General features: G+C 35.1%; 2 protein-coding genes across 2 annotated transcripts; one reads left to right on the top strand and one right to left on the bottom strand.

Moving 5' to 3' along the window:
• Window positions 1-441: 441 nt before the first annotated feature.
• Window positions 442-9688, top strand: LOC143448518 (endophilin-B1-like). The gene is made up of 9 exons (XM_076948296.1): window positions 442-606; window positions 2486-2643; window positions 2732-2873; window positions 3659-3787; window positions 3939-4165; window positions 4269-4358; window positions 4561-4658; window positions 7881-8058; window positions 8208-9688. Exons 2-9 carry the CDS (start codon window positions 2554-2556, stop codon window positions 8316-8318), a joined length of 1065 nt encoding a protein of 354 aa, XP_076804411.1. The 5' UTR covers window positions 442-606; window positions 2486-2553; the 3' UTR covers window positions 8319-9688.
• A 738-nt stretch (window positions 9689-10426) lies between these two features.
• LOC143448516 (COP9 signalosome complex subunit 3-like) lies at window positions 10427-13957 on the bottom strand. The gene has a single exon (XM_076948295.1). It carries the CDS (start codon window positions 12084-12086, stop codon window positions 10701-10703), a length of 1386 nt encoding a protein of 461 aa, XP_076804410.1. The 5' UTR covers window positions 12087-13957; the 3' UTR covers window positions 10427-10700.
• Between the last annotated feature and the right edge of the window lie 3609 nt (window positions 13958-17566).

The raw sequence follows: 17566 nt of genomic DNA, 5'->3' as shown, positions 1-17566 counted from the left end.
ATATAAGCATCTGTTTGTGTCCATGTCGGCAACATATGGCCCCTCAAAACGAGTTTTCGTTTACATATAAACTCTCATTTTGTAGTATATAAAACACTTTTAAGCTTTAACATTTGAGTGGTGGAAGTTTGGCTTACATAGGCTATAGCTACGCTAGCCTAACCTGTCTGCCTGTATAACTTTTTATTTATGTGTAAAGTCAATAGCGGAACAAATGAAATTAAACCTAACACTCTTAATTTATCAATTTTTGTATTTACATCACACTGTTAACGTCAAATGTTATAAGTCCGTTCTTAAAATAAAATTCTGTGAATTATTTATACATAGCCTAGTAAGCTATTAACATATTGCCAAAGTAGTATAGTTTTCAATTAGGTAACGCTTTAGTGGAAAATGTAGTACATGCATGCACCAGATTTATTAACATACAAGCAGAACATTTTTATCTTCATGCTGAATTATAATAAGCTAAGAAAGAAAAGCTGAAACTTGTTTGAACGCCAATTTGTGATAAATAAACAAAGAATTGAAGCTTCAGTGCTCGCTATTTGGGTCTTTGCACACAGGATTTCTGTTGAAACCTTTCCAGTGAGCATAGGAAAGGTACGATGACTTTTAGATTTTTTGTCTAATTTTAACTCACACTGGAATAAGTGTGATTAAAACGCTGTAAAGAGTGTAAACTGACAATGGTGGCAACTGGTTGTTTAAAAATGACGTATTTAGGATTTACGAGCTTACCTCATTTTTGCAGGGTCACAAATTTACTTCTTACGGGTGCCTAGGCCCACATTGCGCTGTACACTTCCCTAGTTTCCTGTATTTGTTTATTATGTAGAAAAGAAAAATCCGTTTGCCAAACTGCAGAGTATGGCAGTTTTTACCGAGATCTCAGGTGTGCAGTTCCAAGCAAAATTCTGCTGTGCACTGCGTGTCATGGCCCAATGTGCGGCTCTAAACCAATGCCTTTATAAATACTTTTGGAAAATACTATATACAAACTTATTAGTATTTATAAAGGCATTGCCTAAACGATAAAAATCGGGAAAAAATTCAGTTTCTCCCGATTTTTCGGAGACATTAGCTTTAAACACTAGTTTTGTAGTACAAATCAGAGCAAAAGTAAGTTTCTCAGGACTTCGTTTTGGAGACCTAGGTTTGCCCTGGTGTGCAATGTCGTTTTCGAAACAAATCTCGGGTGTACTCTTGCCATACTCTGCGGTCTAGACTACTTGTCCTTAAAATAAACAGGAAGTCAAACTGATGAATAAATTTTTGCAAAACGGTGTGGATTGTAAGGAGGTAAAGTTGTGAGGTAAGGACTCTTAACAAAAATGACATAGCCTATGTGTAAAAATATACGAATTCGTAACTCTAAATCGCACCCTTGTACATTAAACTATTGGTTATACAATGGGCATAGAGCCCTAGGTTTTTTCACCCCTGGCTTAATGGTCTAAAGTTTTGGAATCTTGTGTGAACAACCATTGCATTGTTCACTGAGTGACATAGACACAAAACAACCCAGTTATGGGAAATCCTCTTATTTCTTCAAAGAAATCAAACGTGGTTTCTGTCTGTCTTTTTTTATCTGAAAAAGTAGTAAGTTATATTGAAATAGAAACAATTTAAAAGTAATGTGCTACAAATTGTACAATTTATTTTTTACCATTAACCTATCAACTGTCGAAAGCAAAAACTACGTTGCCAACAAGTATGATGAAAAGTAGAATATGCGCCTACAAACAATTATGTAATAAAAGTAATTACAAAGCTTCGAAGGTTTAAAATGTGCAAAATTTTATACTCTGGCGCTATAAACATGATAGGTTTTATTCTGAAAATATCAGGAACCGCATCTAAGACCAATAGTTCAATGCTACAAAATTAAATACCTGTTGAATGTTACAATTGAAGCAAGCCAGTTGAAATTCTTGGAAAATATAAAATGAAAAGGCGAAACGAAAGGCGAATTATAAGCTTTGTATGTATGTTTACAAAGTGTTAGTCATTCCTATGGCAAAAATGATGAGCTACACCAGCGGCTCTTAACTGGTGAGAAATTTCCCACCAGAGGGAATTTTGCAAGTTTAGGTGGGAAATAATTAACTAACCTTTATATCTTTTGTACCCAAAAATCATACTCAATAAAGAAGTTTTGTTGCAAATAAAAACGTATTTTACGCTACAGCTTACTGTTTAATACGTATTTTTCGGTGCATTGCTTAATTGCCTCATGCACTCAAAGAGATGTGGCCAACTTACTTTCGAATTAAATTTGTTACATTGAAGTGTTTGGTTGATTACATTCAATTATGTATAGAAGTGGGGTTTACTTAAGCTGTAGCCAAAAAACTGTTAAAAACCAAAGCTTCTAAGAACCTTTAGATTGTGTTGGGTGTGATTCTACCAGATTTTGTACTTTCCAATTAAATGTAACTTGTGTCAGGGTTTGATACTGGTTTCTTTTTATTATTTTTAGGTTATAATTTGTGAACTATTTAATAGGCTATTTTGTTACAATGATCAAATAGCTGATACGTTCATAGAATGGAGTTTAGGGTGCCCAAGCTGTCTGGTTTTCCAGATATGCGTCAGCTGACGTCTGATGCGACAACAATATTTTCTCGAGCAAGACAGGTACAAACATTGTAATGCAATGTACTATGAGTATGACTATAAAATATCATAAAGTGGATAAATGATTTAATCAAGGTGTTGTTTTTAGTACACCGAGGAAAAGTTGGGAAGTGCTGAAAAGACGGAATATGATGCAAATTTTGAAAATCTTCAAATAAGATACGACAAGACAAAGCAGTGGACTGAGAAGCTAAAGAGTGAAATGGAAGTGGCATTACAACCTAATCCCAGTAAGTTCTTGCATTTATCTTATTTTATTGTAAGTTTGGTGTTTGCTGCTTATGACATGTTTTGATGTTGAAAATACTTGGGAAGCGCTGAAGTAAAAATTATTTGGGTTTGTGCGAATCCTAATCTCTTTGTTTAGTATTCGACAAACTTAAAGTTGTTCGTATCCATTTGCAGTGACTTAAATTTTTGCGTCAGTAAAGTAAGTTAATCTGCTCTGTTTGAATTCCTTGTCTTTGAGCATTGTAACTTGTCATTATGTCACTTTAATAACTTAAGTGTTGTACAGTTTTAAATCCTTATAATCCTTTTACTTCTTTAACATATAAGAGAACTTGCAATCATTTGAGTGTTTCAAGAGCTTTTTTATTTCTCCTCTTTATCGAACTCGACACATCACCAGATTCGTCTTTTTTATATTATCAATAATTCAACATCAATATATTAATAACAATTATTGATATAATTTAACTATGTAAGATGTGAAAAAGATGTTGCAACCACCAACATCGCAGATCTGCTTGTGAATAAAATTTTATAAGTAAATTTCAAGAATTGTTAAGGGAAACTGTTTATGGGTATCTCAACTGAGAGAATATTTTATTTATACATATGCACTAAAAGAAGGAAGCTAGGAGGGAACTATAAGCAATGTAACTCCAACTTTCACTGCTCCTATGGTTTCCAAAACCCTTATGGGTTTATTTACCATTGCTACCAATATCCAAAACATTTAAGTACAGTTGGGAATAAACAACTTGAAACTAAAATCTTGATTAATTTGTAGATACACGAATGGAAGACTTTGTGTACATGAAACTAGACAGAAAACCACCCGAACGGATAAATAACATTGAACGTCTTGGAATGACAATGATTGAAGCAGGAAATGACTTTGGGCCAGGGACATCATATGGTAATATTTGTATGAATGTTTCATTAGACTTTGAGTATATATGTTCATAAACTGTATGTATCTTTATGTGTATTGCTTACGTGCACTTGTTGAATTGCATTTTCAACGTTAATGATCTCCATTATTTCTAACTTCATTCTCAACTTCACAGGTGGAGTTTTGTTAAAGTGTGGTGAAACACAAATGAAGCTTGGCCAAGCAGAGCAGTCTTTTCTACAAACTACAATGCAAAATTATCTCCTTCCTTTAAACAACTTTTTGGAAGGTGATTGCAAGACAATTCAGAAAGAGAGGAAAACTTTAGAGAAGAAACGTCTTGACCTGGATGCATGCAAGAATCGCTTAAAAAAAGCAAGAAGTCTAGAAGCAAGACAGACAGTATGTGCAAGACAATGATGCCCAGATTCGCATGTTTAAGACATTTGTGCTTAACGGTTGTTTAACTGCTCTTTCCTTAAACCAATTCTATTTTGATTGACAGGCTGAAAGTGAGCTAAGAATTGCACAAACTGATTTTGATAGACAACAAGAGATAACGAGGCTTTTACTTGAAGGCGTCAGCAGCACTCAAGTAAGTTAAAGAATGTGTTTTTTCAATAAATACCTGCTTTGTATTACAACAGATGTTGCAGTGTTCAGTAAATGAGGCTCGTAATGCATAACATAAACCAAAACCATAAAAATTGCAATTTTTGGAAAAATCACGTATTTGGACTTGGTAGTATTTACCCCACATCAACCTAATAATGGTTTTTTCAATAATGTATGTGTAGGCCCACCATTCCAGAAGCTTGAATGAATTTGTAGATGCACAAACAGAATACTTTGCAAAATGCTATCAGTATATGAAAGATCTGCAAGAGCAGCTTAGGTGAGTTGGTTGTACTGCAATATTACAAGTTATTTTCACACTTCTGTGGGTAATATGATGTCATACTCATACGGTGCATTGCCATGCTTTCAAATTATTGGAGTGCTATACTAGCCTATACATGTACATCATGATAACAACTTACTATGCCTGACTCAATGGTAAACTGGTAACTTTAAGGAGAAACTAAATTCTCTTTAAAACACTACTTGCTGTTTTTTTCCGTGCTAGAGCTGGGAATTTAGTCACATTTCTGAAGCTGGAAGTTAACTACCATAATCGCTAATTGTCATGTCACATTGTTAGTCGTAGCTAAAACTGCTATTTATTATTAAGAAATATGATGAAAAGGGTTTTATTAAAAACTTATGTTATTCTAACTTTATCAGGAAAACAAAGTATACAAGCAGTAAAATGATTAACAGAGTAGTAAATTTTCTTAAATCAATGTATTACCAAAAATTTTGCTCGAAATTCGTGAAAATGTACGTTTTTGCCTAATGCCTAACAATGGCTTTAGTCGGCCCAATTTTTGCAGCCCTAGTCAGTTCTTGGCACTTCGCAGCAAAAAGTGGTAGCAGGGTAAGGAAAACAAGAGCCAAGTAGTGCACTTTTACTTCATATTGAAATGTTATCTAAATTTAGGCTTACAACAAAGTACTGGAGTTCTGTGACCTTTTCACAAGCATTTATAACCACAAACCAGCAGTCAGCAGCTTTTAATCTTACGGAAACAGCATCTGATGTTGATATCATTTACATTATTAACTTCAACAAGTTTTCAAAGCTTCACAAAAGTTAACCTGCCATCGTGTAATAAAACGATTTAAGGATAGTTTGATGTCCAAAAAGCCAAATGATGTCCAAAAGTAGTTTATTTACATGGGAGATGGGATAGACAAGTCTCATAAAGCAACAGTTTCAATGTGAACGTTGGTTTTCAATCATTATCTTTGTTACTGATGGCACTCACATGTCACATTGTATTTTTAACATGAAGACAGACAGTAGTGACTTGCTTCTATGGGAATGTTTGGAGAGAAACCTAAAATAAATATAGCAAACTCTATGCATAGTCATGTGATTGCGTAAGCAACAAGCAAGACAAAATAAAAGTGCTGTCTTTGCATTGTTATTCTGTATCTTACCTTTGCAGATAATTAAATTGCTAACAACTTACTTGGAAAAAAAATACTTAACCAATGAGCTGAAAATACTGTGTTTGCCTAGCAGGTATAGCCCCAATAACAAAGACTGCTCTTCTGGTGTATGACTTTTTTAATGCGTTAGACTCCGCTTGTTATGACCACCTTGGTACCAGACCATTTTAGTCATAATATCGAATGATTACTGTAATACTACTGCAATAGTACTGTTTTGGAGGAAAATGGGTTTCAAGAAAGGGCCTATTTCTTTATGGAGTAAAATTGCCAAAAATGCAATTACTCGAAAATTACCCCATGGGCATCCCTGAAATTTTACATGTGAACTAGGCTTGCTTGAACACAGGAATATTGCAACATTAACTTATTTCTACTTCTCGTTACAAAGCCCCAAAGTCAAAAGTGAATTTGTGGACCTAAAATCACACATGTCCCTCTTTTTCATAGCAATTTCTATTTTATTTTTTCTCACAACCTAGATGTGGAAACTGCTAGAGGAATTGGCTGGCTAAAAAAAAAACAACACCAACCATGCTGCCCTCTGATTAGTCTAAAGTCTAAACAGTTTTTTAAAGCCCTACGTAAGAGTTTAACAAAATCAGGGAAATCTTATTTTTTCAGGCATACCGTATTTTCTTGAATAGAAACTGCGGCTACTATTTTTTATTTTTGAACGTTTTGTGCGGCTTCTATTCGAAGGCAGCTTCTATTTTGATTACATGAATGTTTTTCTCTTCTAATTGGTGCTCAGTGGGCATTCAAGTTTATCTACCATAAGTACCGGTAACAAGAAAACGGAAACAGTAAGTCAGCTGCAATTTTATTGTGTCTTTTTGTAAAACTGCTAATCCTACAGCTGCTACTATTGTCGCATTTGTTTAAAGCAAACAAAACCAAAAGGAAATGGAAGTTCCAGTGATAATAATGACTTAAACAATATCAGTACTATTGATGATGTTGAAAATGACCATTGATACAATACCGTAGTTGAAATAAAATATATGTACAATGCTTGAGTAATTTTTATTGCATGTCGGTTAGATATTTTTGCTTTGTTTTCTTTTATCAGTAAAGAAGCGATTTCATCATTGTTTTCTGCGGCTTCTATACGAAGGCGGCTTCTTTTGTATATTTATTTTTAATCAAATCGTGCGGTTTCTATTCGAGGGCGGTTTCTATTCAAGAAAAAACGGTACACCTTTTTAACCACACAAGGATCAATACAGTTAGGCATAATATAACGAAAAACATCAAATTCATCATTTATTTCATTAGGAATAAAGAGCAACATTAAAGTCAATGCCAGTAGGTGAATTGTCAATACTCGTGGTGTGGCACAATTGTCACTGTCAAGTCTGTAACATTGCATAATTGACACAAAAAATGAAAGAGATGGACAGGTGGTCATAATATCTGAAGGCTGGTCATAGTAAATGGAGAATTTTGTATGGAAGTCATATTTTCCATACAAAATTCATATTTTCTATGGTCATACAAAGTGGATTCTACTGCATAGCAATGTTCCCTCTAAGCTGCGCGCGTGCGCAAATGCGCACGGAAAATCACGGTCACCGCGCACGGAAAATCTGTGCTACGCACAAGAAACAAATCCAACCTGAATTAAAAACAAAATAAACGCATAATAATGGCCACAGTGCACACGTGGCTCGTCTGATGTTGCTCACAGTTGTCCAAGGCACCGTTCAGGGAGTTAGTGTGTTTGCTCAGACTCGTGAAAAATTAGAGGGAACATTGCTGCATAGCCATCAGTTTGCTGACCATTATGGATGAGCTTTATCATGGCAAATCACAACAACAACAAAAACATAATTGTATATAAACATCTACACTATATTAAAGAAGTCAAAATACCAAAAAAGCAGCTTTTGTTATGAATGAGCAGAAATTCATAATGCCGTTAGTGGCTTAAGCTTCACCCTGCATCCCCAATTGGTTTCAAGCACACTGTTTTCAAAATATATCAAAGATCATTCCAGAAAAATAATGATACTTGCAATATTGGCTTGTTTCTTTGCTTCTCACATGTTTGCAATTTTAGGAACACGGAACCCTCACCTATATTTAGCCGAGCTGTTTCTGGTGGGCGCTCTTCAGTACCATTAGGCAACATCACCGGTGTAACCTCTGCAACTTTGTCATCTTCAAAGAAAAGAGCAAGAGTGTTGTATGACTATGATGCTGCAGATACGACAGAACTGTCATTGCTGGCAGATGAGGTTATGGTTGCGTGCTTGTTTGATAACATTTTGATTTGATTCATTATAATTGAAAATGAATTGTAACTGAAGATTATGCTATATTTTCTACGTTATTTCTAACACCTTAGAAAGGTTTTAAATTTAAATAAATTTGTATATTTTTCCAGATTATTCTCGTTTATGAAGCCCCGGGGCTTGTTAGCGATTGGATGATGGGCCAAAGAGGAACCAGTAGTGGAAAAGTCCCTACATCCTATCTTAGTATTCTCAATGATTAGCTTGATGTAACTCAAAGCTTTCACAGTAAACTTGCCTTGTTGTTTCTGACTGAATGTACTGTAAGGTGTTTGCAGTGCAGCATCAGAATAATGTTATTTTTGTTTTATTTCCAACTGTCAGCACTCATTAGAATAGATCCATAGAAGATAAGTAAGGGCGTATATTTTAAGATGATGTTTTGTATGAAAAGGGTGCCATTGTTTCTTCATAGTACTGTAGTGAGAACTGTTAGTGCAATAGAAAACTGGCTAATGAAATCTTTTTTAATTGGAACAACTCAAGTCAGTCAACTTTGGTAAAGCAGCCGTGACTGTGGTAAATGTTGGTGCGTTGTTGTAGTTCTCATTATTTAGGTTTCTTAATTGTTAACTATAAAGCAATTAAACTACAAAATGTTGAAGTTTATTCCTACTGCCCGTCAGAGATCTGATGCTGTTTAAATTCATTTCCAACCACTTACATTTAAGCTAGGTGTATTCCATGACATGTTACATTACAGTCTTGCCTTGACCTGGAAACTGTGCTAAGCAAAATTAATTAAAACTATGTGGACGAAATTTCTGAAACATTTACATGACTCTACTTGTCACTATCTGCATGCATCTCATCCTACTATTTCAATGTTTTAAGTTAGTTACAAGTATCATTAAGTCTATCTTTGTTGTGTTTATATAAGTATGTTTTACTTGAACGCAAACCGAATGTAACATATGTTGTTGAACTGGATTAAAGCTATTGCAATAAATTCTCATTTTGCGATTTCAAACTTTTTCCAAATACTATCAACTTCAATAATACACCAAATTAACTTTACAGTATTACCGTTAGAGTTTTATGTAACAGCTGTTTTTTTTGTCATTCAAGTTTATATGGTATAGATATTGCTATTATAAAAGGCTTCAATGGTTTTTTTTCTATTTATATGTGGATGTATGTTGTTGATCCAGATAGCCTATATTTCTTTTGCTTTCTCAAGCTCGTTTTCAAATGTAAGGTTTGTGTAGATTAACTCAAGTCAATATCCTGTAAAATACTGAACGTGTATAAACTGGGTTTGGAAACATAGGATTAGGTTGTTTTGTGATAAAATTTCAGTATGCTGTGGAATAACAAATACAAGTTAAATATCATTTTGCTTTAAAAATGATTTAATGATATGTAAAATTTACAGGCCCGATTTTTTAAACTGTGATAAGCCTTGCACAAGCATGTATTGTTACTTGTGGGACATAAGCAGCAATATTTCATAGACTTCTGCGATGCTTGAATAATAACATGCTCGTCAAGGTATTGATTCATTTTTGCCAGTTTTTATTTCATTCACTACTGTGTTATTTTGGTCATTAATGCAATACATCCATGTTTGCAAGTGTTTGTCTTAATTCTGTTGCTTAATTTAGCTTGATCAAGAGTTGGGGAGATTTTCTATCTAGCAAATAATTTGGAACTGGTTTGTATTTGGTTTATATTCATATAAGAATTGGTGTTCTGATGAAGGAAATAACTGCTATAGTTTAATTAATTGTAACTCATAGGCCTTATTGCCAACCATGTTATAAAAACTGGAATGTATTAGAGACATTTTCCCCAGAATTAACAGAAATACCCGAAAATTTTTAAATTCCAAACCTATCATGATAATTTGATTTCTGCAGTGCCATATATTATGTGTAGTGACATTGTACGAATGCAGTATGAACATAGAATGGGGCAATGGTTTTGCCAGAGTACTTGGGAAAAATAAGAAATGCATAAAAGGCATAACACAAGCAGGATATTTTTTAAAGCACAATTACAATTTAAAAAACTGCTGACATCACATTAGCCAGAACATGCGAAGTGTAAAAATTAATGCCAGTACATTTTTCTATTAACATGTGACTGTTGAAATTAAAGACCTTTAAAGTTAAACATTTAGTTATCCATCTGCAATAATAAACTATGCCAGTTTCCTTGAGATTTCATAACAGAATTATAGCATGTTTTTATCTCCAGATCAACATAGTCATTGTCATTATTCAAGTTCCTGAAGCTTTAAGCATTGAGGCTTGCAGCATGTTTTCTGCTATGTAAACCCTTTAATTTTACTTCAGTAAATATTACATACTGAACTAGGAATGATGTATTACACAAACAATTTATTCCATTTTACTGTCTTACGACCAATGATGCACTCCAACATTTACAATCAAGTGCACATCATATACAACAAAACCAAATATTATTTACTTGTTTTAAAAATCAAGCAAAGTTTTTTTGATCTACATTTTTGGCACAAGCTTGCAGTTATGCTTTTCAACCAATGCAATCCAAAAATTTACAACCAGAAACTTAAATTATTAACAAAAAATATAAATACACGACAAAAGCTTTTAAAATGCCTACTTGAACATTAACTTAGAGAGCATATTAAATGAGCGTGATGAAGTGGATGACAGCATACTCAGTGGTTGTGATGAAGTTGATGTGGATGATGATGAAGTAGAAAGTAATCCACCATCAAAATCTTCATCCTGAGTTGAGATAGTTTTCACTTTTTGAACATACATGGGGTTAACTTGGATATTTTGATCCAAGTTAGCAATTTTTCGATCCAGTTCAGTAACATTCTGTATCTGCTTGTCAATTTCTTTAAACATACTTGCAGTATTGTACTTTTCAGAATCATCATAAAAGCTAACCATATGACTTTCTTGATCAATGTATGCTATGATTTCACCATCTTCAATCATTTGCCTGAGGTGTAGTTCAGCCTCTTCAGGACCTTGTAGAAAGGTTCGAGCAGCAACGTCAGACAATGACAAGGTTAAGAAAGTTTTGGTCAATCTTTGAATATTTCGTTTCTGCATAGATGCCACCACTTGCTTTATCAAGCCAAGATTCTTATCACTTGCAAACACTGCAGTGTGAGATTCGACCACTGCATTGATTTTAGATGGATCATTGGTGTAAAATGCCTGTACCAGTTCATTGTATTCAACAGTAAAAAGCTTCACAAAACGTGTGATTACCTGGGAAGTGTATTTGGGAAGTGAGAGAAACTCTCCTTCCACTATAAGTCTTACTAGAATATACTTTTTATATGCTTCCACCATAATGTGACTTACAACAGTGGCAGGACAAGAAACTGCTTGTTCAAAGCAATATAAAGCTCTACCATATTGCTTTAACGCAGCAAATATCATTCCGCTGTAGTAGTAGTAACTTAAAAAATGCTTACATTCATACCATCCATTTTCTTTTGCAATATCACTTATTTCAACAGTTATATATGGAAATGCAGGCTTGAAACACTTGCTATCTAAACATAGTTGACAAAGATCAGAATGAAGGGACGTCAACTGTGAAGGTTCAGTCTGTACCTTAGAAATAGCAATGCACAACGACCTAATCCCACGAATAGCCATTTTGCGTTTACATAATTCCTGTGTAATTATGTGGCACATTTGGGTAAAGTTCCCAGTAGAATATTGTACTTGAGATGAAATACATTGTGTGACAAAAAGTTGATACTGAAAAAAGAGCTGCTCAAACTCTTCCGCAGAAGCATTGCTAGATGTCAGCATTGAGACTTTTACGTAAAGTATATACAACATTCCAAGTGAGTGTTCCTGCAGGTCCAAAGCCTCAAGAGCAGTGTCAAGGTGACACATGTTCTTAAACAAAACCTGCCACGATTTATTCATGTAATCACATAGCTGGCTGAAATGTCCTTGAGCCGTCAAGTTTCTTACATTATTAACAAAATCTTCCACATTTCCAGCCATTTCTGGGCATATGTTTTGTCTATGCAAATAAAGTATACAACCTAAATACAAAAAAACGTTATCACTTGTACAGTAGACCACTAGCCTGCATTTTGTTTGAAGAAAATGAAACCTTTAGTTTCAAAATAACAATACATCAGCTAGTAGGCCTAAAAACATAAGGGTTGTCCAAACTTTTGGCCCACAAGCTACAATGGCCTAGTGAAAATGACTAACCAATAAAATGGTTTTAAACCAAATTTTGTTAAATGCGTGTAAAGCTGTTTTGGCACTTTACTCATAAATGAGCTTTGGTTTTGACATAACTTCTGCCTGAGAACAGTGGTTTTCAACTGCTTGTCCGCAAAGAATTTCTTTCAGTCTGGGAAATTTTCAGCCGTTGAAATGCACAAATGCAACAAGTGACATGATGAGTAAAGCATGTTATTATTGTCTAACCTGTAAAAAATCTTTCCAGTGGGCTAAACGTTGTATAATCTTCTGTATTTGTAGCTTATATAATAAGCTGCTTATAATAGGCTGCCACTATGTCACCAGAAAAATCATGTGTTTGAAGCTATTTTTCAGTATTTTTTAACCTAACTTAACTGTTATAAAGGTTCATAGTAACATAAAGCAAACCTAAATCTCCTGTTTTACTCCGCTCAGGATTTTGAAGGGTTCTGACAATACACCATCATAGCTTAATGTACCTTGCATTTCATCATGGAAAGAGGAAATAATATAGCTGTAACGGTTACAGTGTAACCTGTAACTGCGGTGGTATTCGTGACTGGCCAGACTGGAAAGTATGGCTGTTTTCGACGATAAATGGTGCGCGCAAAGACGAAACTTTTGGCGTTATGGCATGCGCCAAAGCCTCAATTCTTTGTTTGTTTATTATAAATTGGCGTCAAGATAAAAAATCCAGTGTGAATGTTCATGAATCTGATGAATGGAGCTGCTTAAAACGAGCGTCGCTTCCGCTCTTTGGTGTGAAAAAGAAGCATCACTCCAGCTTCCGCTCCTCAATAAAAGAGGGAAAAAACAAATCTGTTGTACCAAAAGTACATCAATGCATTACAGGCAGGTAAATTCATGCATAACTACTATACCGGGGTTGTTCAAATGGCGGATCTCGATCCGGATTCGGATCTTTTCAACTTTTTGTGTGGATCTTCCAATGTAGTCTTGAAAAAAAAAAACGTTTTGCAGATTTTTCATGTGGATACCAACTGTCAGTGTTTAAATAAGTTTTTCGAATTTATAATACCATAAAAATATATGTACAATGACGATCCATGCAGTAACGATCGACAATGAGCTCATATAAGGTCGTGCCAGCTTTATAGTCGCTTTTACTTCGGTACAATTGCATCCATCTTGTAGAACAGAATGGTACAGAAATGTTTAGCAGAAAAAGTGAAATTGCTCACTAAAGTAAACAATGACGTTTTGTGGGATCAGTGCCAATTACTGCAGTATAGCGCAGCTGCAATTCATTTATTACGCAACAGTGCAGTATTTTAAATGCGTTGTCTGCCTTTACGCATGACCATGAAACGAACAATTGATTTTCCGCTTAATTCGGACAAAGCCGTTTCTCCACATAATTCGGCCAAAAGTGAGCGGAACCAAAGTGTTCGAATTAAGCGGAGTCGACTGTATTCTTATACTTTTAGTATAAATAAATATTGAACAAAAAAAAAATTTTTGAGGCTGCCATTCTGTTCCCTTTCTAGCATCATTAGAGCTATTATCAACATGGCGAGTAAGAAGCGCAAAATTGATTCAGAAAACAGACAATTCAATAGTGAATGGACTGAAGAGTACTTGTTTGTGCTCAGCCCAAGCAATAAACTCAAATGTTGAATGTGTGACAGCACTCTAAGCATGATAAAGAGTCAAAACATCAAACGACATTTCTTTACTCATCATAAATATTTTAATGAGAAATACAAGCCTGGTTCATGGGTCAGAAAACAGAAAGTTGCTTCTTTAGATAAGTCTGCCAGCTCTCAGAAACAATGCCTCTCAACATTTGTGTCTGAGCAATCAAGAGCCACAGAAGCAACACTCAGCATCAGTCACATTCTGGGCAAGCGGATGATGACATACAGTCATGCTGAAGTTGTTAAAGAATGCATTGTTGAAGCAGTAAAAATCATGCATCCAAGTTGAGGTGTTGATTGAAGTCAAGGAGGCTGATTGCTATGCACTAGCTTTAGATGAATCAACAGAACGAGACTAACAAATGCTCATCTTCATGAGCTTTTGAGGATATGAGCAAATGACAGAAAGCCCCGATTCGATGCTATTGTGGGATCTAAACCAACTCATCATTTTTCTCACTGAAACAATCTTGCAGCTATAGCACACTTCACTTTTTACTTTTACAAAGTTATTAATATGTTGTAGGCCCTAAAATGTAGGGTACATTTACATAAATAAAGCGCCATAAAAATTAAAGCATGTCCAATATGTTTACTATTCGTATTTAGTGGATCATCATGTTGTCAGGTTTGGCTGCGGTGGATCATGGCAGAAATCATTTGAACACCCCTGTACTATACCAATTCTCTTCGTCATTTATATTTGTGGAATACAAACAGCATGATACATAAATACAATACCAGGTCATCAAAAGACAACTTATTTTTGCCCCGCACTAAAACAGGAAAAAAAAAAGAGCTTAATATTTAGTGGTGCCAATGTTTGGAATAAATTATCAAATACACTGAAAAAACTAAATCACCCAAATGTTTCTCTAAACGTTTCAGAATTGAATTGCTGTAAGGGAGGTGCTGTTGTGGCGAATGTTCTTGTAACATTTGCTTTATGCATTTCTTTTGTTCCATTTATTATTGTAATATTCATTTTTTTTGCACATAAGAAAGCCTTTTTTTGTTTAGTTTGTCATAGAATCTGGGCCGGCAGATTTTGATGACCGCAGGTCTTTCGCCGCCCCACTCCAAGCAACTGTTAAGTTTTGTTAATTTCTGCAATTTTTTTATTAGTCAATTGGCGAAATAAAAATTCTCTCTCTCTAATTAAAAACTTATTTTACTTTTATGAAGATATATACAGGCATAGGCTACTTATCATCAATTTATCAATGTTTATGCTGTTATGAAAGTCATAGGATTTCCTATTTAGGCCTGCATATCAATGTTGCTGTAGCTAGGCTAACTTAACTACGATTTACGAAACTCTAAAAAAAAGTTATGCTACTCATTATGGCGGACGTTGTTATGTAAAATTATGTTCTAAGTAGTATGCTAACAAGTCTTTTGTACATCATTTTCAACTGCGTTCAATCGAAATAAAGTTGTTTATCTACGTTCAGGTTTTAATGTAATAATGTTTAAATTAAAGTCGTCGACTCAGGCGCTGCGTTTATAACAACAGTTAACTATACACCATGGTTGAAAATTCTACACCTCACGCCAGAGGTAAGCCTAACTCATGCAAACTAGGCCATTCAGCCAGTAAGACAAGCCGTGTGTGCGGGAAGAACAGTTAGCTGTATACGAAATCCCGCATTTAATTGTTTGGAATTAAATAGGAGCAATTTGGAGAAAAACGGTATTGATTTGGGTTAGGTTTCAATAATTAATATCATTCAAAATATATTTTATAGTACATCAAACTAATTTCTATACGAGCGCAAGATTACTTTCGACGAGATACCATCAACATCATAACCTAATGCAAAGCAACGTGGGGTGCATTTAGCTAATGAAAGAAGCGAAACGTCCAGTAGAATCTGCCTGTGAGCCTGAAAAAATGACCCAAGATTCTAATGCGAAAAAACGTCTTTAAAACGATAACGTAATTCCAACTTCACCATAGTATACAGCATTATTATCTAACTGAAACCTGAAGTGAGCGATCCGATGATTTAAGAAAAAACATTTTTCATTGTTACCGACAAGTTCGACAACATGCATCAGAATTACGTAATAATTTTACGTTTTATTTATGTAACTAAAATTCGAACCTTCCAGTTCCAAGCGCTCACATTTAGTTAGTTGGGCCTAATACTCATGAAATCATGATTTTTAAAGCATATTAGAGATAGGATAGCGGAAAAAACATTTAAAGCACATTAAGTTGTAAAGATCGCGGTAATTAGCGTGAAGCAGTTTACCAGCCGTATAATAAATAGTTTATTATAACTTTGCAGTCTGTCAATAGGTCTTGTGCTAAATCTCTTTCCGATGATTTTTAGTGTTGTATGCTTACTAGTTTTGTGTAAAATTGATTTGCAGATTGTGTTAGCTCTGTAATTTACATATCTTTTCGTGTTACCTTTTTCGGGTAAAATACTATTGCAGTGTTAATATCTGCCAAAAACGAACCATTTATTTTGCTTTCTACAATGGTTACTGTTTAAATAAAATTAATCTAAAAACAGTCATGAAACGAAGCATATATTTTTATCCATCGATTAATCACCCGATTCGTCTGCTTTCCGCCTATTGAAATGGGTGAAAGTGCGGTAATATTTTCCCATTCGAATAGCAGGAAGTATGCCTTTCTTACCCTAGAGTAAGATATATGCATTTGGAATGGGGAGATGTTTACTTCGGCAGAAATATGGTTTGTGGGAAACCCCATTGCTGAAAGCAGGTCCATTTTAATGGGTGGAAAAAATAGACGGATGGGGTTCACAAACCATACTTGTGCCGAAGTAAAATTCTCCCCATTCCAAAGGCATATATCTTACTCTAGGGTAAGAAAGGCATACTTCCTGCCATTCGAATGGGAAAAATTTCCCGTACTCTGGACCATTTGAATGGGCAGAAAGTAGACGAATGGGGTGGATTAATAATAATGAATAATGATTAATAAATGCGTTCACAGCATTTTCAGTGCCAAGAAAAAGAGCGACAAGCGGATAAGGATAAAATAAAAAAGGAGCGCATTCTTTTCCAATTATAGCGTTCATAATTTTTAAAAACAGCGTCGCTTCCGTAACCGTTTTTTAAGCGAGAGAGCTCAAAAAAGAAATGCTGCCTCCCACGGCTCTACTGTAGGAGGCAGACATTCTTCTTCAGCAGCTGAAATAGCCTGCTCCTATAGTTGCTCACAAAGTCAAATGGCCTATAATGAGGTCAATGAAGGCAATGCTGTGGAATCTGCTGTTCACGGCATTTCTCTTGTAATTGTCAAACAGAGAAAATCATATCGATCGTGAATCACTCAATCCTCTTGCCACACTGGCCAGAATGTAGTGAGTAGGCTATGACAGACGCACACACCAAAAGTCTTGTTACCGCACACCAGTAGGATAAAACTACGTGCCCATTTTTGATGAGAAAGGCGGTGTTTGAAAAAAGGAAACATTGCTTTTTGTTCTGTAATTTCTACTAAAAAACGTTAAAAGGTCGCACTTTGCTCATCCTGGCCTCAGCCACAGGTCATGATACACAGCGTTTGTGCTTCTGTCACTGGTCATGGTGCCGGGATTTTTCCTCTACTCATCCAAAGCCTCGGGG

This window comes from Clavelina lepadiformis, chromosome 3 (assembly GCF_947623445.1).
Source record: "Clavelina lepadiformis chromosome 3, kaClaLepa1.1, whole genome shotgun sequence".
NCBI classification, from domain to species: Eukaryota; Metazoa; Chordata; class Ascidiacea; order Aplousobranchia; family Clavelinidae; genus Clavelina; species Clavelina lepadiformis.
This window is presented reverse-complemented; position numbering and strand designations above follow the sequence as displayed.

Coding starts and splice junctions, on each gene's coding strand:
- LOC143448518 (XM_076948296.1), top strand. CDS start 2,554: ATGGAGTTTAGGGTGCCCAAGCTGTCTGGTTTTCCAGATATGCGTCAG. Junction 3,788..3,938: donor TGGGCCAGGGACATCATATG/GTAATATTTGTA, acceptor TCAACTTCACAG/GTGGAGTTTTGTTAAAGTGT. Junction 4,659..7,880: donor GATCTGCAAGAGCAGCTTAG/GTGAGTTGGTTG, acceptor TTGCAATTTTAG/GAACACGGAACCCTCACCTA.
- LOC143448516 (XM_076948295.1), bottom strand. CDS start 12,086: ATGGCTGGAAATGTGGAAGATTTTGTTAATAATGTAAGAAACTTGACG.